The 20,185-nt window shown below is 41.4% G+C and overlaps 3 protein-coding genes across 3 annotated transcripts; 1 reads left to right on the top strand and 2 right to left on the bottom strand.

The window, feature by feature from the left end:
• Positions 1–146: 146 nt before the first annotated feature.
• Positions 147–3,945, bottom strand: vac14 (vac14 homolog). Its single transcript, XM_080447829.1, has one exon. The coding sequence runs from the start codon at positions 3,814–3,816 to the stop codon at positions 1,402–1,404; it is 2,415 nt and encodes an 804-aa protein (XP_080303955.1). The 5' UTR covers positions 3,817–3,945; the 3' UTR covers positions 147–1,401.
• A 2,940-nt stretch (positions 3,946–6,885) lies between these two features.
• On the top strand, positions 6,886–10,485 carry LOC308099195 (uncharacterized protein). The gene is made up of 4 exons (XM_080447837.1): positions 6,886–7,448; positions 7,585–7,670; positions 9,079–9,199; positions 9,308–10,485. Exons 1-4 carry the CDS (start codon positions 7,175–7,177, stop codon positions 10,126–10,128), a joined length of 1,302 nt encoding a protein of 433 aa, XP_080303963.1. The 5' UTR covers positions 6,886–7,174; the 3' UTR covers positions 10,129–10,485.
• Positions 10,486–10,632: 147 nt separating this feature from the next.
• LOC308099197 (uncharacterized protein) lies at positions 10,633–19,019 on the bottom strand. The gene is made up of 4 exons (XM_080447839.1): positions 18,611–19,019; positions 17,815–17,966; positions 12,956–13,061; positions 10,633–12,874 (listed from the first exon to the last, which is right to left on the bottom strand). Exons 1-4 carry the CDS (start codon positions 18,939–18,941, stop codon positions 12,264–12,266), a joined length of 1,200 nt encoding a protein of 399 aa, XP_080303965.1. The 5' UTR covers positions 18,942–19,019; the 3' UTR covers positions 10,633–12,263.
• Positions 19,020–20,185: the final 1,166 nt, after the last annotated feature.

Here is a 20,185-nt window from a genome sequence, read left to right on the forward strand (position 1 = left end):
TAGAATTATCACCAGTAGTATATTAATATTATATATTAAAAGATATTATATATCTGTTTTCCATTTTCAGCATTAACTACATTTTCATTTGCCTACACAAAGTTACACGATCATACCAACTAAGTAGTATTTTTTTTTAACATGATCAATTTTATTGGATTTCACACGGGTATCACAAAAGTGCTGGTCTTCCTTAATAATGTGACACAGACACAGGCACAGTAATTAAAAGAAAAAAGAAAAGAAAGGGAATGTAAATTTGTGGAAAATAATCACAAGTCAGGAAAACAATGGAATCAACACATGGAAAGGATACGTGGTGTCACGTAGGTGACATTTCTGACAAACAAGCTTTAACCACTCAAGGTCTTTTTATAATCTTTGGCTATTCTAATAGACGATCTACAAGCTCAAAACGCGTCCTGATGCGACACGTTGTGATCTTGTAGATCTGCTATTTTTGTATTTAATATTCAATAATTTTCTAAAGAAATGTGACCATTTCTACCTATGACATGCTCAAAGTAGGGATGCCAGGGTAAGTGGTTAAAGGACAGTACTATGAGGCATTATCACCAAAACACAAGCAAAATCATTCATGCCTTACTGGGTTGACAATTAAAATGTGGCTAACAAGGCCTTATTCAAATGACATCGACATAGAAATAATAGATCTTCTCTTTTATAATATTATCATAAAAGATAATGTTTTGACAGAGATAATTAGATTACATTTCAGCTGTGTACATTACATTATCAGTGCTAATATTTGATTAGGCCATCTATTCATATACCGGTAGTTCAAGACAGCCCACTATTACAAGTGCAGATTAAGATGAAATTGTAAAAGACCTAGTACGGAGCGTAATACTGAGATGTAATTCAACTTTACTTGAAGCATTGTTCATATTGTGAATATAGACTGCTCCAGGCAGATACAGCGCAAAATGATGAGTTATGCCGGCGGCATAAATGGTAACAAGAGTGACGAGATCCCCATCAGCAATTAAAATTGCACAAAAGTCCATGTGTACTCACAACATCTCTAGATAAAAGTTGTATACTGCCTTTAGCCTTGAGTACAAGAATGTGTTGGAGAATATTTAACTGTCTCTAACCATGTGAGCTCACTCTCATGATGAACACCAGATCAGAAATGTGTATTGTAGTGCTGATCTGTTAACCAACATTCACCATATAATTGAATCCTTATGGCTTCTTTAAGCTTCTTCTTTAATCTTTAAGATTTCCCAAACTTAAAATAAATCATAAGTCTCATTTTTTAAATACATTTTTGTCTTCATACTTTTCTGCCTTCTCAAACACTAACCTTCCTTCTTTAATGCTCTTCTAGCTGTTCTCAATGGTCAGAGGTCACTGTGGCACAAAAAGAAAACGAAGTCACATCAACTTCCTGTCGGGGTGGTCTGTGGCGCGCCCAGAGCGCAGGTGTCGGACTTCCAGGTGCTTGCTCTGGACCCGATCAAAGTGCTGGAGGAGATCGTTGTAGTCTATCTGGGCGTGAGGGGACCGGATCGGGCGTCCAGGGCCGTCCAGATCAGACGTCACCTGGTGCCGGTCAGCGCTCGCTGGGGTGAAGACACTGTTGCCCTGCTGTTTAGATTCCATGTACTTGGACTCATCAATAGTCCTCATGAGCTCTGGATTGGGGACACAACGCAGACGGTGCGAGAGCAGCTGGAAGGCCTGGCTCTGCGGCAGTAGCATCAACAGGCCGTACAGGGCTTTGATCAGGTAGGGGTTGTTCTCCACGTCTAGGAGCTGGAGACGCAGATAGGTGAATATGGGGCTCTCGATGAGCTGGACCAGCTTGTCCACTTCCATCAGGAAGTCCACAGTCACCTCCAGGTCTCCAAACTTCTGGATGAGATCATATGCATGTTTATAGTTCTGCGTGAGGAAACAGAGTGACACGGTGGCCACAGGGTTGTGGCACCAGGACCGATACAAGCAGCAAAACAGTGAACAACTCTCTTGCGAGCGCAGGTCTTTGAGCTGGTTGCGTAGCTGGAAGAGCTCGGCGGAGGTGAGCAGGATGGTGTTTAGTGTCTGGACCATGGTGGAGGCGAACTTGAGGTCCTCCTCCTTCAGCAGGATGTCGGCCATGGAATGGAAGATGTTCTCCGCGTGGAGCAGCAAGCACAACTGCCTGATGATGAATGCCCCTCTATTCTCCAGCAACTTCCTCTCCAGGCTGAAGCGCTTCAGAAGATTAATCATGAACTTGTAGAAGTACGAGTTCATACTCGGAGTAGAGGGGGATGTGTCAGTTGTTTTGGAACCGGGCGGCTGCCCTAGCTTTGGCACTTTGAGCACCTGCTTGTTATCGATGTTGTCACAGGAGCCTGCTGGATCCGACTGACCGGCTGGCGATGATGCTATCTCGGCCAACACCTCCAGATCCTTCAGTATGACCTCGTCGGACTCGTCAGACAACGTTTTCAGCAGCATAGGAAACAGGCCGTCTGTGTGACGGAACATCTTACGTGGCGTCTTGATGTAGAGGTGGTAGAGCCATTTCAGCACAGCGATGCGGGTCATCATGCCGGTGGAGACATCACGAAGGTGGCGGTCCAGGACCTGAACGATACCGTCCAGGTCCAGCGTCACCTGGGGCCGGTCAGCGGTCGCTGGGGTGAAGAAGCTGATATTGCTTAAGCCAACAGACTCCTGTGACGCACTGAGCATATCATTGCCGTCGCCTTCTGTCTTGGGCAGGCCGTCTTCCCTGGGAGGTGATTCCGTGTCTCTCGTGGCCACCTCCTCCTCGTCATCCTCGGGGGTGACTAGCTTCATCAGGCTGTGGTTACACGCACTGGCTGCTTCTTTGGTGCTCTTCTTCCTGTCATCGTATGAGAGGCAGGGCAGCACCGCGGTGAGGATGCCAGAGGAGTAGGGAAGCACCGCCCTGCCTGCCAACTGGATAAACTCTCTCATCCAGGTCATAGCTGTCAACTGGATGAGGTCATTGGTGAGTTTGGTCTCATCTGCAACCTGACAGTGGATGACCAGGATATTGGCCATCTCCGCAAATTTCACGCTGGAAGGCGTTTTCTTGATCTCCTTCAGAAACTCTCCCAGAACCACCTCGCACGTCCGGCGGATCTCTTTGCTGTTGTCGCCCAGGATCTGGAACAGTCCGTCGAGGATCTCGGGGAGGTAGTCCAAGAGGTTGATGCCGGGCACAGACTCCAGGACCAGTATCCAGGAAATAATGAACTGACGAGCATACTGATTGTTGGAATATATTCTCTCTCTCAACAAGGGCACAAATGCCACCAAATCAAACTTGTTACTTTCTGTCACTATGTCCTTCAGCAGTCTGTCCAGGAGTTCAGATCCACTTTTCACATTAGGGTCAGGGTCCGCAGCCAGCTTGCTGAGCCCGTCAAAAAGAAGATTGAAGTGCGGCAGAACGGCCCCTCTGGCCACCTTAACTATATTGTAGAGGGCCTCGCAGGCGTAATAGCGCAGGCGGCTGTCAGAGTCATTGAAACACGTGAGCACGGGCTCGATCAGCTCCTTCAGATACAGACCTGAGTCTTTGCCGAGGGCGATGGAGCAGGCGGCCAGCCCGATGAGACCCCCTTTGCGGCTGTGAGGGTGCTGGGACAGGGCGAACTCCGCGGCCAGGATCTGGATGACATGTCTGATCTGAGTGGAGTTGTTCTGGGCCACGAACTCGCGCACCAGCTTCTCTATCTCCAAGGCAGCGACTTTCCTTTTCTCGTACAGTTTGTCGTTGAGCGCCCTGACGATGTTGGGCGTCAGCGGCGAGAAGTCCTTCTCCTGCATGTTGACAAGCTGTGGCGGTGCTACTCGAGTCGGCCAGAGAACTGCACTGTGATAAACGGCGGCTTTGCACTTTGTATAACAAGAAACCTTTGAAAGTAATTCTCCTCGGTAAGCGACCCCGGAAAATGTTTTCATTCGCCGCAGCTGACTGTAATACCAAGGTTAAGTCACTCACGTCAGAATTAATCACGTGATTAGCCAGTAGTTTTAATTCATAACGTTACGTGGTTGTTTGTTCTTGTATGATCTTGAAATTTGCGTATTTTCAACTGAAGCTTACGCGAGTTTTGTACACTCTTTAAAAGTTGAAAGTACGTATTGTTTTCAGGCAAAGGGGTTGTGCTACGAAATTAGCACTTCTGCTAGATGGCGTTTATTTGAGACGTCACCGACGAATCCTTGGTGTCTTTTTCTAGAGTTGAGTTCCTGCGTCTTGCGGAAGTGGCGTACGTGGTGTTACGTTTATTTGGGTCCGCGTGGCCGCAGGCTGTTGTCGTGTAGCTCGGTGCATTTTACTTGTGGTCTGGACTAGTGGTCTGCAATTATTTACTCATTAAGGGAAGAAATGTTTGTGTTACTTACTCACAGCTTCCCATTAAGAACCTCTCACTCCGCTGCTTCCCATGATCGCCAGAGTGGTAAGAGAAAATAGAAATTGACCAACATTACATTTAATCAGCATTCTCAGTAAATCCTTGAGAATGCTCTCTTTCTGTGTGTGTCTGTCTGTCTGTCTGTCTGTCTCTCTGTCTCTCTGTCTCTCTCTCTCTCTCTCTCTCTCTCTCTCTCTCTCTGTCAGTGTCGGGCTGTGATGGCATGTTGTACGTGTGATTATATAGTTGTTGTTATTGTTTTATTAGCCAGCCTGACACTGTTTTACAACAATATTTGTTTGTGTCTTTCCAGGTGAACCAGCATATGAAATGTGTGAGTCCTATTCAGACAGGGCACCGTCTTTCCACCTGGGTGACAGTGATATATCTGCTACAGAGATTGAATGTTTTGCCAGACTGTCAAAGACAGAACAACAAAAGATAATGAATGTAGACAACAATAGCAACAACAAAGATAATATAAGCACAGATTGTTTTGAGCAAAGTCACTGTGACTGTGTGGGATGTTATGATGATCATTATGTGATGTTATCTGTCTTTTCTGCAGTGAAACCACCTGCCATCATACAAGGAATCCTTGCAAAGGATTGGTGTGTAGCCACAAGCAACATAGATGCTATAAATGCTATCTGGCATGCCAGATAGCATTTATAGCATCTACTGTAAATCGCTTGCGACTAATTGGTGTGTAGGGTTGGATTATGTTGTTAAGTGAAGATATCAACCAGCTGCAAAGACAGAACAGAATATATCAGGTAATATTCACATGAGTTTCAATGTACAGTGCTCTTACAGTATATGAATCATGTCATTTTAACGTGTTCTGTATTTTTTTAGCGCATATTGTGTTTTGTTGGGTCTTTGAGTAAGCAGTGGTGGTTGGTTGGCAGGCAGTGACAGCGACTATACAACCAGGGGGGGCAATTGGAAACGACCAAATTGGGGAGATGTAAAAACTAGAACAAAAGAATGTTGCCTGTGGTCTCGTTTATAGCTGTTTTGAGGTAATACATTTTAGGCTGCATAGCCATTTTAATGCTTAAGTGCCTAACATATTGCTTTCATTTTATGTAATAATTGTAGTTCTCATGTCTGCACTTATCTTCAGTATGTATGCCCGAGTTTAAATTAGTTTAGTTTAGGTATTTCATTATTTTAAGTTCCTGTTGTACTGGAATTCAAGTAGTCATTAAATACTTGAACACACTAAACAGGCTCACTTACTCCAGTTTTACTTTTCACCATTGAAACTTGGGCCTTCTTTGGGTAAATTTAAAATAGAATAATCCCTATTAAAATAACAGGGAAATAATTAAAAGTTATTTGCGGGTGAGGTTCAGTCAATAGGTCATGGACATTTGAAGATATATCCAGAGTAGTGGACATTGCTGAAAACTTGTCTTGGCTAAACCTCCCAATGAAACCCACAGGTTCAGTCAAATAAGTGGATGCATTGTATTTTTCTGCAGTTGTTACCCCATTTATCATGGTATACATTTACCATTACACTGGATAAGATATGACGGGGCTCTGTGCCAGAAATTGGTGAACGTTCCTAAGGAATATTGCAATATGACTGGAAGTAGTCTCTGTCCACTATATTCTATCCTCCAAAACTAATTTAAAGGGAGTAAAAAATATGACTTAAAGTAATTGATAAAGTGTGAAAAGTTTGGTCAAGTCTCCAGTGAATATGTATGTATTTCTTATTAAATTGACATAACATCTTTTAAGATGGAATGATATAGGGTAGATGGTATGATATATGTCTGTATATGTCCTGATGAATGTTGCCAGCAATAAAATACAGCAGAGCTTTTTTCAGCATTTCCAGTGTGCAGACTGAGACTCTTCTTCTTGTGATATTACGGCTTGTCTTGCACCTGGGCCACGGATGTGCCTGCACTATCTTCAGATGGTATGATATAGCCTGTATCATAACACTATCATGTAAATGGTAAAAGGGGTAAATGTATAGTTGTGCTAATGTTCAACTAGAGAAACTTTCACTTTGGAAAAGCAATACCATTAGAAAAACAAGACGCTTTCTTAAAAAAAAAAAAAGTTAACAGTTTAATAATCATGTATGATAAAGTTAGGAGGAGCTCGGCACTGATGCCCTGTGTCCACTCCTTTCGACGGGCATCTTTAACGCTGTCTTGACTCTATCTCTGACGCTATGGACCAAAGCTTGTCTCGGCTAAAGCTATCCTGACTATGTGACTCATGCGTCCTGGCCATATACAACCATGTCCGAAACCATGACAACCCACAAACATAACAACAACCTCATGTCACGAGAGACCTTGCGCTCCCTAGAGCAGACCTGAACTGTAAAGAAGCAGACGCTGGGGGGCGATCGCCATAATATAACATCACGATCTGGGTTCCTGCGTCTCCTGGAAGTGACGTAAGTCATCGCTTTCTTATCCCCACCCATGATATAAACCAACATGTATACTTCGCCGTACGACTGCGTCGCCCGGTGAAAAGTGGCCGATCTACAAGCCCACGACGCGTAGCCAATGCGACTTCATGTGAGTTTGCAGATCGGCTGCTTTTGACGCGCGAACGATGCCGTCGTACGGCCGAGCACAAATTGGGGCGCCCCCCCCCCTGTCCCTTTGTCGCTACACTATAGCTGACCGCGGCGCTACCGTTACTTTGTATCTAATTTAGCACGACGTCCATTTAGATACTATTTGTTATGTGTCTGTCGCTACAGTGGAGCGGGTACATCAGTTATGACGAACCACCTTCCTATTCACACAAAGTTATCCTCCATCATGGAGGTGATGATGACTCGAGTTTGCAAACTCGTGGACGATGATCTAACTGGACTGCGGTCGGAATTAGCTCGAGTTCTTCTGGATAATGCCAGGCTTTGTGAAAATGTGCAGATCTTGGAGTGCGAACTGGCGGCCTTGGGTAAAAGAAGCGACGTCCTCAAACCCGCTAAACATTTCCGCAGCGTCGGCGTGCAAGCAGGAGACATGTTTAAAGATGGAGCTGATCCTGGTATGATTGCGTACTATTTGCTGCGAACAGCAAGCGCATGCTGTTTTGCATCAATGTTGCCACAGTCTGTCTGTCTGTCTGTCTCTGGGGCGTTAATGATGATCATTCATGTGTGCAATAACTGTCTTTTCTGCAGTGGATCGACCTCCCACCATAGAAGGGATCTATGGAAAGGATTGGTGTATGAATTTGTGGAAAGATGTCACAACACAATGTTCAGAGGTGAGAATCGAAGCCGCTTATGTGACTGAACTAAACAATAAATTCCAGATAGCCCAAGGTGTTCCTGATATATTCTGCTTAAATTACAATTGGTTGTTTGCATCCAACCATTTAGCCTTCTCATATTTCGCATTACATTAAAAACATCTATTCTGGCTCCATAAAATCATCTGTACATGCACCAACATAAAATATCACCCAGACTACTTATATTAGTGTGGATCAGAATGTAAAAACTGCTCATTTATTGTATACATTTTAATTCGTAGTATAAATTGATCACAGACAGGTGGCACATGGGTGATTGTAAACAGCAGGAGGTGATTATCTTCAAATAATCTGTGTGAAGATTAGCTGTGTCCAATAAGCTGTGGCATTGTGTTATATTGTAGGGCAAAACGCATACACATTCTGTGAATACTTAATGAATCAGGGTTTTTACGTTTTAGTTACTTCTGCATTCTTAAAGGTAGGGTAAGTGATTTTCTTTGGTTAAAATAATTGTTAAATAGCTCTATATTCTGATAGTACTCATTGCTATAGAGTGTTTGTTCAGTAAAAGGAGTCTCCTTGTCTCTCCAGCTCTTTATAAAACAGAAAATGCATTTTCGTTTCAGTTTCATTTCCAATTTTATCCAATCAGGATAGAGAACTCAATCAGGATATAGATTAAACAAGTGAAATTGGAAGTGATGACGCTAAGAAATGAGCAGGCAAAATTGGAACTGGAACACTATAAAAATGAAGCTTAAAAATTGGTACTTTCTCCTGATTGGCTGAGATTTTGACACCTACCGAAAATGTATTTTCTGTTTATTAAAGAGCTGGATAGACGGGGAGACTCCTGTTACTGAACAAACACTCTATAGCAATGATTACTATCAGAATATAGTGCTTTTTAACCTTTTAACAATACTTTTTGTTTTAACCAAAAAATATCACTTACCCTACCTTAACATGTACCATGCATTTCAGACAATTGCTCAATCTATCATCTAAAGAATACATGTGTATTACAAATCTAATTTCCAAATATTACAGCAGGAAGTGATCAGATATACATAATTATTAATAACTTGAATTTATATAGTGCCTTTCAAAAACCCAAGGACGATTTACATCAACAAAAATAAACAAATGATTTGCCTAAAGTCCGAGTGAACAAGTGTCTCTTCAGTGCGGACTTGAAAGAGTCCAGTGTTGGTGCCTGGAGAATCTCCATGGAGAAAGTTCCAGAGGGAAGGAATAATTGGGGAGAGTGATGGTTGCTTCTGTTGTTGTACAATTTGATAGCCTTATTATTGAAGGTTTCTAGACAAGTGCACCTGAAACAACTGTTTACATGAACAAACTCCAAATTGAAATGCTGATGAATACACTGTAATACGATCTGCATGTAACCTTATAGATGCAGTCAATGGAGCAGTCTTCAGAAGAAGTCATCATTAAAGAGGAGTTGAAAGAGGAGGATTGTGAAGTGGAGATTGCAACCAGCTGCCAAAAGGAAACGCACAAACTGAATGTATCAGGTAAGAGAAATAAGGGATATTCAGATTGACATGAGGTAATTTGTGTACTGTGCGCTCTTATCAGAATAATGTGATTTTAATGTGTCAGTATTTTTTTGTGTTTATTAGACGAGTGTACGAGCCGAAGAACAGAGGAGCCATTCGTTGATGACAGCGTTGGGGTTTTGTCAGTCGACCAGTTTGTGGCAGCAGTTGGTCTTCCTGAAGAATCGTTGACAATTGATGGAGCCATGGAAGAACATAGTAGTACCCATGTCATTCCCATTGATGAGGATGATCCCGCCAATACACAGTTTATAAAAGGAAGCAAAAAGGAACTGTCAGGCACCATTGTAGGTGAACCTACACAAAATCAACCGCAATCTCTGCCAGTGAATTCAGAGAATGATACAGACCTTTATAGAGAAACATGCAGTACATATAATACAGTGCATTTACAAACTACCAACAATACTGACAAAGACCAGTTCACTTGTAAAATATGTGACGAGACATTCTTCCACAAACGTAATCTAACACTCCATATGAAGACCCACAAATCGGACTTATGCCAAATATGTGGGCAGAGCAGTAGAGATAAAACACACAAGTGTATCCCTCCAGTGCCCTCGCAGAAGTCAAATACCACATGTACATTGTGCGGGATTACATTTGGTAAATCTTCAGCTTTAAAGATTCATTCTCGTGTCCATACAGGAAAGAAAGCCCAAGCCCATGTAGCCCAAGCCCATGTATGTACAATGTGTGGGAAAGGGTTCTCACAGAAAGGGAATCTCAAAAGCCATCTCAGCATCCACACTGGGGAGAAACCTTTCCACTGTGGTTACTGTGGAAAAACCTTTAGGCAATTGACGAGCCTCAATCACCATTTAATGACCCACGAGAGAAATGAGGAAAATGCCAGAAGATCAAAACGACTAAAAAAATGATGCTGCTTATAGTTTGTCCGTTGTCTGCTGTTTTATGTAACCGCAACAACGAAAACTGCATGGTCATATTAATGCATAGGAACCGGCGCCTAATATAAAAATATTGTTTAAATCTTTGTTAGTAATTCTCAAGTCTGCACTTAGGCTACTTTGGAAATTGTATTGGTTGTTTCCAATAAGGGTTACTGGGACATTGATGTAGCACACATAATTAAGAATACCAGTAATGATCTTTGTTTTGTTCATCACAGAATGAATACTGGTAATGTCTTCAGCGTGTTTGCCTGAAGAGGTTTTTAGTTTAGGTATTTCTTGTGTGCCTCCTCTCTGGGGTAATAAAGTATTTATTTTATGTTCCAGCTGTCTTGGAATTCAAGTCATTAAATACTTGTTGCTTGACTACACTAATCCAACCCTCATTTACTATTTCAATTAGATTAGTCTGCAGTTTTCACCATTGAAACTTGGGCCTTCATTTGGTTAATTTAAAATGGAATTATTACTATTAAAATGGTGAATTAATTTTAAGTAATTTGGGAGTGGGGTTCAGTAAATAATCTTGGTCATAGACAGTAAACGACCCCTTCTATAGTGAGGTTTACTGTAAACCGGTCTTATATATGCCCTCCAATGAAATCCAGAGGTTCATGTTGGATTTCAGTCAATTTCAGTGCATTTTATTTTCTTGCAGATGTAGTCTCCTGTCTACTAAATCACTTAAAAGGGGTATTTCACTTAAAACACTTCTGGGGTCATTTTAACAGCTACATGTGCCTGGTATCGAATCCAGAAGTTCACCCAAAAATGACTTATTTTCTATCGATTGTTTCTGTCGCATTCCTAAACCAATTTGATGAGCGGTGGTCTCTCCGGTAGGAGACAAATGCAGGTCATTTGTGTCTCCTACTGCCTCAATGATGACTGCCTCCGCCGGTCATCAAATTATTGGTTCAGGAATGTGACAAAAATAGAGTGTGTAATCGATAGAGAAAAGGTATTTTTGGGGGTGAACTACTCCTTTAATGGGTATTGGTACAGTTTAAATATGTATTAATTTTATCAGACATTTTAATGTATTGATATGTATTTAAAAAATATTTAATGAATAAGGTAATTGGACAACCTCACACATTAGAAGGACAATATCAGTCACCAGAACCAAGGACTGGTGTTTTCAATGAATCTGACATGGTTAAAATTTAGTTTGAAGTTACAATGGATTCATATTGCAAGGGTAAAAAGATAAAAAATAAAATGTATATCAAGGGTAAAAAGATAAAAAAAATTATACCAAATATCTAAATATTAAATCAAGCGACTTAAAATAACCCCAGAAGTGGTTTAACCCATTAAGACAGGGAAAGCCTATATGTTGTTCGACCTTTAAAACTGGAAAAGCATCTGTGTCATTGTAGATGTTGCTATGTATATAGCAACAGGAATTACAATATAATTGAATAAAAAATTGTATATTCTGAAAATATGGTTAGGATTTTGGTGTTTTTAAAATCGGCCTCAGGTTTAAAAGTGAAATGTCCCTAAAAGCTGCATTGTGCGATATATTCCCAGCACAGGAGGACTTCTGACAACGACCTATATGCATGTGTTGGGTAGCCTATGTATGAAGTTTTTTTTTTGTTGGACGGGGTAAAGTGCCAAACACATTGGCTTGGCTTGTTATTGTAATTCCCTTATTGGTAAAGGCAGCATATCACACAACAGCTTCAATTGTGTACTAATATGGCAGAACTGGCACAGTGGGTAAGTCACTTTTTGTTATTCTTCTAGGCTATATTGGAATAAATAGAGTTAGCACAGTGTTATTAAATACTACGGTATTTGTCAATACTTCCTACAGGTGCCGTTTGCACAGAACACCTCTATATCAAATAATTGATTATAATTTGTCATACTATCTACAGTTGACATTTATACAGTACACCACAGTCTTATAATTGATTCACTTGTTTGTCAACAGCTGAATTTTTTACTCTCATAACAGTTCCTGTGTTAATGCTGAACAGGTACAGTATATCATAAAAAGTTCATAGCTACATAGTATTCTTTAGGCAAAAATGGTATAATTTGGATTACTCTGTGTAAAATCCAAATGTTCTTTCGGCATCCACCAGGTCTCAATTGAAACACTTGTGTTGATTAAAGCCATACTTGTAGGCATAACTTTTCCCACAATCCACACAGCTGTAGGGCTTCTCTCCTGTGTGGGTACGTAGATGCATGTTGAGAGAGCTTTTCTGGGAAAAACTTCTACCACACTCTAGACAACTGTAGGGCTTTTCCCCTGAATGTACACGTTGATGTAGTTTCAAGTATGTTTTTTGGGCAAAACGCTTCCCGCAAACTGTGCAGCTAAATGGTTTTTCTCCAGAATGCCTCCTGATGTGGACTTTCAAACTGCTCAAATAGTTAAACACCTTACCACAGAATAAACATTCAAACTGTTTTGGTACCTTCCCAGCAGCCCTGTGCTGGTTTGCCAGTTCTTTGGATGAATTAATTTGCATGTTGTTCATAAAGTCTGAGTACTCCCCACTGGCTGATGATCGATTTGTGTCATCAACAAGATTACCCATGGTTGAGCCCTCTATTAAGCCATCCATAAGTATTGGCTGCGTGCCTTGTTGTGGTTGAGCAGAAGTTACTGGGAAGTTCAACCCCCCCTGGTGAAGTCGAAGCTCGTTGACAGCTGTCTGATCGGTTCCGTCCTCCTCAATTGATGCACCTCCTGTCAGAAACAGACAACCTGGATCAGTTTTGCAATGACACAAATGTTGTTAGTTGTTGGAGATTGTGATGGCCAACTTACTCTTTCGGTTATCTGAAAGCCTCATCTGTTGGCCAATGGGCTGATCGTCATACGTCTCCTCTTTAACAAATATTAGGTCTGGTTCACCATCCATCAAATCTACTGCCTAATAAACAATGAGACAGATAGCAGTTATACAGACTATTATTTTTCTTTTGTAACTTTTTTTCATGTATTTTAACAAAGACAGAAATTTTAATGCATATAATTCGTCTATGTATACACATTTATCATAATTTCCATATTCAGAAAAAAATCTGTATGCAGCCCTATATTGTACCAGCAGAATACATTCAATATACTGCAGTATGGACTTGTGAAAAACTTTTTTTTACAGTTAGGGTGGAGCCACATTTTGTCCCCGTCTTTTCTGCCATCATACACAGACTGCCAGTGTCTGTGTCTGTGTGTGTGACACACACACACACACACACACACACACACACACACACACACACACACACACACACACACACACACACACACACACACACACACACACACACACACACACACACACACACACACACACACACACACACACACACACACACACACACACACACACACACACACACACACACACACACACACACACACACACAGTAGAGTACAGACACTGACATGTTTACTATTATGTGCAACGCCACTTTTCTCTTTAGTCTATTTTGCTGTTACTATTCACAGACTCACTATCACTATTGTGATGGTGTTTATAATGTTACTATGCTGCTGCTGCAATGTCATGCCAAACAAAGTAGATTTTACTTTCATGTTCATGTACACAAGATGAAACAAGAACCTTGGAACTGTGAACGTGTGGAATGCCAATGGAGGGACAACAAGCCAGACTCCCATAGGAACTGCAACTGTACGTGTTTTAATTATACTGAATGGACCTGTAGTTTCTGGCATTTAGCCAAGATACCAATTCCATTTTTGAATTTATTTTAGACTAAAATGATCAACAATATCTGTAGATTTCATAAATTATTTTGACTGATGGGAATGATGCACCTTTTCCAGTAAGAATTGTGTTTAACATCTGACAATATGTAGATATGTTCCTGTATTAATTGTGCTCAGATGAGATGAGCAAATACTACAGAGCAAGAAAATATACTCCAAATAGTAGGGGGGGGGGTATAGGTGATTTTAAACACCTATACATTAAATACAGGTACAAATATTTTGTTTAACCACATGAGACCTAGGGCCTTAATTCATGATAGGTGAACATTCAGTTGAAATAGTTGAGCTTGTAAGCTATTTTCACTATTTGATGTAAAATAAAGTATATAGGGTTGAAGTGATTAAAGCCTCATATTGGATACTAATGACCAACCATTGCATTGTCTGGCTCTATGGATGGGAGGTTTACCATCTGGCTTCATGGTGCAGGCAGAACAATGCCCCCCCCCCACAAGTGAGAGTACATCATCACCTTCATCACCTAGACTAAAGAGCCCAGCAGAGGATGTTCTTCCTGCGGTGGCTGAAAGAAACCAACCTGCAGCAGAAGATAATGGTCCAGTTCTACACGGCCATCATCAATCCATCCTCACTGCATCATCACCATCTGGTTTGCTACCTCTACTGCTAAGCACAGGGGCAGACTGCAGCACACCAGTCAGCCGAGAGGGTCATTGGTTACAACCTGCCATCTCTCCAGGACAAATACAAGAACGCTCGCCCTAATACACACTCGCCCCGGGTCAAATCACCAGGTATTCCTAAACGTAACCTCAGTAAAACTATGCCTAAAAACCTAACCTTATTCCTAAATGTAACCTCAGTAAAACTATGCCTAAACCTAACAGTGTTCCTAAACAACCTCAGTAAAACTATGCCTAACCCTAAACTTATTCCTAACCTTAACCCTAAGTAAAACAAATACAAGAACACAACAACCGCTGGGGGGCGAGCGTTCCGCAGAAAAAAATGGGGGTGAGCGTTCCTGTAATCCTCCAGGACCTGCACCGCTGCTGGACAGAGACGCAAGCAGAAAAGATTATTGCCCACTCTCTCCGTCTCTCTCTCACTTGAAGTCACCAGCAACTTTTTAAAGCTGCAAGAGTTAACAGCCCACTTTCCTGATGCCACAGTAACGTTTATAGGCAGGCGGTGAAGCTCATTGACACTCACCGATCTCTGTACACAACACATTGCGTTGTAAGCTTGGAGATCTGAACTTTTTCGCGATTCCATTGCTGCTGCACTGGCACTATCACTGATGTATACACTTCCATGTTTGATATCTGCTGCTAAGTTTGATGTCTCTTACTCGCACAAGAGACTGATATTCTATAATGTTCTTCTAAGTGACGTCTCTCTCAAATGCCTTCACTGATAACCAACAACCATGATTATGGTTAAAAGTACTGTTTTTACTCTCATCTTGTATACAGTGATTGGGGCCCCCAGCCCTGTTTATCCAAAGACAGACCACTCCCACGACAGATATGCTCCATCTCAGAATGAAAGAAATCATTAAGAGTAGCCAAACTTTTACTTGCTCTCGTGTGAGTATAGAAACACTTTGAAGACTTTCAACCTCATTTTGTTTTTTTAACTCATAGGGGCGACATGTCTATAACGTCCACAATACTTGCCAATGTTCACTGTACTGCTGTAGCCAGCTGTAACAATACACGGCAATGTTCTCTGTATCACTGTAGCCAGCTGTAGCAGCCTAGTTTACTACCACCCCCCACTGACGTACTCTGACATTAATGGGTGGTGGAACAGCCACACACAGTTTGTATATATATATATACACTGTATACTGTGTGTGTATATATATATATATATACACACACACACAGTGTATGAGTGTGTGTATATAGCTGCAGTCTGCAGAGCGAATGTAAAGGAAATCCATATTTGGATGTTCAACTTCCTTCACGTTTGTTCTGTGGTTTGCAGCTATAGTATATACACAACTCTAAGTTTGGCTTGGTCCGTCAGTCTGTCTGTCTGTCCGTCCACTAGTTTGGTCCCCAACAACATATCTTGAAAACTACTGGCTGGATTACTTGGAATTTTACTGCGCACCATAATGATCCCCAGGGACCACCAAGAGTTTGAAACTTTTAATCCCCATCTCAGTGGATCAAATTTGGATTAGTTGAAAACCAAAAAATATCATTGGGATCACTTTGATATCCGATCTGTGATCATAGAATTATCTCAGCAAACACACTGTCAATAAGAAATATAAGTTTGATTAATGAAATAATATCTTGAACACCCAAAATCAAAATCTGATCCACTCAAAAGTGTTAACTCTTGGGTCCACAGAGGATGACCTGTTCTGATTAGGGCAAAATGTCCACTTGCACAAATGTTACTCCCTAAACAAGATATCTCAAAAACTGTCTGGATTGACTGAATTTGCTGTGCACTGCCATGCTGGCCAAATAATTAATGCTACTATCCAGGCACTAGATAGATGCCCCCATGACCTTTCCTCTAGCGCCACCCTCAGGCCAAAATGTCAACTGAACACATCTCATCTCATGGGTGGACTGCTATGAAACTTACTGTGCACGTTCATGCTCACTGGAGAAGAAATCTTACTGACGTTGGAGACCCCAAAACTGCACACCAGTGGTAATGGGCTCTATGCACACACAGCAGCCCAGCCATATTGAAATGAAAATGGGCCTTCCTTACTTCCTTCACAGGTCTTACCAATGATTATGCTAATTAAGGCTCTGTTCCATTCTGGTCAAACAGAGTCAGGGTGCAGATATTATGCATGTTGGCTCACTGGAGACACTCTGCTACACCAGTGGGTCTCTAAAGTGTGGTCCAGGTAGTAGGTACCCTCATGGTTCCTTGAGGGGGTTCCAAATGGCCCCTTGCAGATGTGTAACGGGTCCATATGTACAGTCTCAGAGTTATGGGGGTCCTTGAAGTTAAAAAGAGCCACTGTACTGCACTGCACTAGTAAATGGAACAGAGCCTTAGTTAGTATAATTGGTAAGACCTGTAAAGGAAGTAAGGAAGAGGCCCAATTTCTTTCCAATATGGCTGCTGTGCATAGAGCCTATTAGTACTGGCAGTCAATGGACCATCGGGGAAAAGTGTTGTTTACAAAAATATATACAACCTTATGTACAATAATGTAATATGGCCATTAAAAGTAAGACATTTATTGGCATAGTGTGGGGGAAAAAGCTTGAAATGAAATATTGGCTGTTAAGTGCTTAATATACTGTTGCGCATGGTATTGTTTTCTGAAAACAGCTGATCTACAAGCTCATAATGCATCACGCTCACGCTGCAACTCATGGTGAGCTTGTAGATTGGCTATTTTCGGTGCACTACACCGGTATGCAACTAAGTAAAAAAAATCTGGCTTTTTAAAGATTATTCATGTTAAATAAGGATAAAAAATAAAATAGACTGCTATGCACTCTTATATACTAAATATATCATTATGAGGTGGGATGGTCCTTGAGGATTGTTTGAAATATGCTAGTGGTCCAAATGAAAAAAAAGGGAGAAAAAAGGTTGCTCTACCACTGCCCTTGCGCCAAAAAGCAATTTTGGCCCAATTATTTGTAGTTTACATAGCCAACCTTTGAAACCAACATATTTGTTTTGGCTAGGCAATGAGTCCAGACGAGATCACTCATTGTTTATAATGTAACCAGTAATGCATTTCCCCCCCTCTTGATTAAAGCAGTTGTTTGTACTTGCTTTATTATTATCATAATCTAATTATTAGTTATAGTAGTACAAATATTTTTTTGTTATCATCTAGTCGTGGAGGATATTGTGAGCAGTGAAAGGCTGACATCATAATTTGCGACGTGCTCCTGTAATTATTCCCCCTCATTGTTATCTCTAACCTGTGGTGGCACTGGTGGGCCATTGTTTCTCAAAGTAGAGGCTTCCTCTGCCCCTTTGGCTGCAGGGGGGAGTTTCTCTCTCCATAGATCCATACACCAGTCTTTTCCAAAAATACCATCGATGGCTGGAGCAGGAGCAGACTGTTGCTGATCTGTAAGGACAATACAATAATACATCAATAAACACAACGCATAACACACCTAAGTCCTTATTTTTTTTACATGTCTCGTCGGCAAGCAGCAATTAACCCCAGCATCCGTATTCGGGGGGGAGGGGAGGCATTGGCCAAAAATAGCCGATCTACAAGCTTTTTGCTTTTGCAAAAATATTTGGTGAAGAAAAGAGGGGAGAAAAAGCGCTCCGGGGGACTAAAGAAGGGGTCTTCAACGTTTTTCAGGCCAGGGACCCCTTAGCTGAGAGAGAGATGGAGGAGAGCACCACTATATATTGTATATAATTGTGTTGCAGATTAAACCTTCGGCCATTTAACATATTAAACCGTTCGTTTCCCCTCTACACCAAACCACTTTGCCGAAAATAGCTGATGTGTGCTTGTAGAATGTAGATCACCTATTTTTGGCTGATGTTCCCCTCAGAATAGGGATGCTAGGGTTCAAGTGGTTAATGTAAAAATAACAATCAGATATCACACAAAGATAAGATGTGGTGACCCCCCCCTCCCCTCCCCTCCCCACTAGTAACTCTGAGGACCCCCTACGGATCCCGGACCCCCTGTTGAAGACCCCTGCACTAAATAGAAGAATAGAGGGTTTTGTAAGTGGTTAAAACACGAACCGCGCACGAATTTCTCTGAAGAACCCCCGGATCCACTGTTGCTGTTGTTCCGATGGCCGACATGGTTGTTGGCTGTTGTTGTGGTGGGATAGTTGCTGTGGGAAGCAGCAGAAGAAGAGGAGCCTCTGGCCGCTCTCAGCTGGATCTCCAGCGTGAAGCATTTCTTCTTCAGGGCTTCGTTCTCGCTCTTGGTCTGTGAGATCTCTGTGTGGAGCACGGACGAGCACTCGTCGGCAACGTTGCTTATTTCAACCAAAACCGCCTTCGTCAGCTTCTCCAGGATAGCGCCCAGCTGGGTCCGAAAACTTCTGTTGGTGGTGTCGCACATCATGTTGACGACACGAGCGAGCGAGCGTCTGATAATGTGTGGTTTGAAAAAACACAACAAAAAAACCGTCTCGTCTAGTCAATGGTTGGCAGACAGACCGTAATAAACCTACCCTACTTATAAATAAGGTCCTCTCACTGCCGCAAGGGATTGTGGGGGGAATTGTGATGCGCGACCAACGAACGAGTCGTCGCTTCTGATCTGCGCATAAAATCGGGAAAAATGCCATTCGACCCTGGAACGGTGTACGGTCGGTGTACCAGAGATGGCTTTTACGGGTGGATAATTTTTTTAAGGGAACTTATAAATCCTGTTTGAAGCAGGGCGACGTGTCTATAACGTCCATAATACATGCTGTGTTCACTGTGTTGCTACTATCTTCTTTGGGCACTAATGGGTTAAACTCACACACCCCCCACACACAGGCACCCGACGCTATTATTTATATTGTACACACGTGCGTGTGTGTGTGTGTGGATACACCATCAATAAAAAAAAAATATATATATATATATATATATATATATATATATATATATATAATGGAGGCAAAACTACTTTTCTGAGTGCCTATATTGTGTTTAAGTTTCTTGAGTGAAGGGTGTAGTAAAATCATCTTTAATTTGTTTTTATATCCAACAATCAAGATCCAACTATCAACGTCTCCTGTAAAGATAAATGGCGACTGTAGTGTTCACACAGATAGTTCTTCAGATAGTAACAGTTAAGACTGGTATTTTGTTGAATTAGTTCAAAATAACCGATTCATGGAAAGGAGGTGAGTTTCCCATCTTTGAAGGATGTATTATTAATACTATAGCAACCCTGTGTGTGTGTGTGTGTGTGTGTGTGTGTGTGTGTGTGTGTGTGTGTGTGTGTGTGTGTGTGTGTGTGTGTGTGTGTGTGTGTGTGTGTTATATCTAAATATATATATATATATATATATATATATATATATATATATATATATATATATATATATATATATATATATATATATATATATATATATATAAATAAAATGTAATGAACATGCCCATATATTGGCTGTGTGAATATAGAATCTATAAATGTCAGTTACTGCTTCAGTTATGGCACCACCAATAAAGAAAAGGCTCAATATTGAATAGGTCAAACTAAGTTTCTGAGAGCCTGTGTGTGCATATGTTTCTTGAGTGAATGGTGGGGTAAAAATCTTCAAATGATATCCTCCAACAATCTAGATTCAATTATCAACGTCCCCTGTA

The sequence above is a fragment of the Gymnoscopelus braueri genome, assembly GCF_963280865.1.
Source record: "Gymnoscopelus braueri genome assembly, chromosome: 13".
NCBI lineage: Eukaryota > Metazoa > Chordata > Actinopteri > Myctophiformes > Myctophidae > Gymnoscopelus > Gymnoscopelus braueri.

What these genes read in the sequence shown, in the direction of transcription:
- LOC308099197 (XM_080447839.1), bottom strand. Translation starts at nt 18,941, where the DNA reads ATGATGTGCGACACCACCAACAGAAGTTTTCGGACCCAGCTGGGCGCT. An exon ending in TTCAGAGAAATTCGTGCGCG is followed by an intron (nt 17,967 to 18,610) that starts GTTCGTGTTTTA and finishes TTGTCCTTACAG; the next exon opens with ATCAGCAACAGTCTGCTCCT. An exon ending in GCTTTCAGATAACCGAAAGA is followed by an intron (nt 12,875 to 12,955) that starts GTAAGTTGGCCA and finishes TGTTTCTGACAG; the next exon opens with GAGGTGCATCAATTGAGGAG.
- vac14 (XM_080447829.1), bottom strand. Translation starts at nt 3,816, where the DNA reads ATGCAGGAGAAGGACTTCTCGCCGCTGACGCCCAACATCGTCAGGGCG.
- LOC308099195 (XM_080447837.1), top strand. Translation starts at nt 7,175, where the DNA reads ATGACGAACCACCTTCCTATTCACACAAAGTTATCCTCCATCATGGAG. An exon ending in TCACAACACAATGTTCAGAG is followed by an intron (nt 7,671 to 9,078) that starts GTGAGAATCGAA and finishes GTAACCTTATAG; the next exon opens with ATGCAGTCAATGGAGCAGTC. An exon ending in GCACAAACTGAATGTATCAG is followed by an intron (nt 9,200 to 9,307) that starts GTAAGAGAAATA and finishes TGTGTTTATTAG; the next exon opens with ACGAGTGTACGAGCCGAAGA.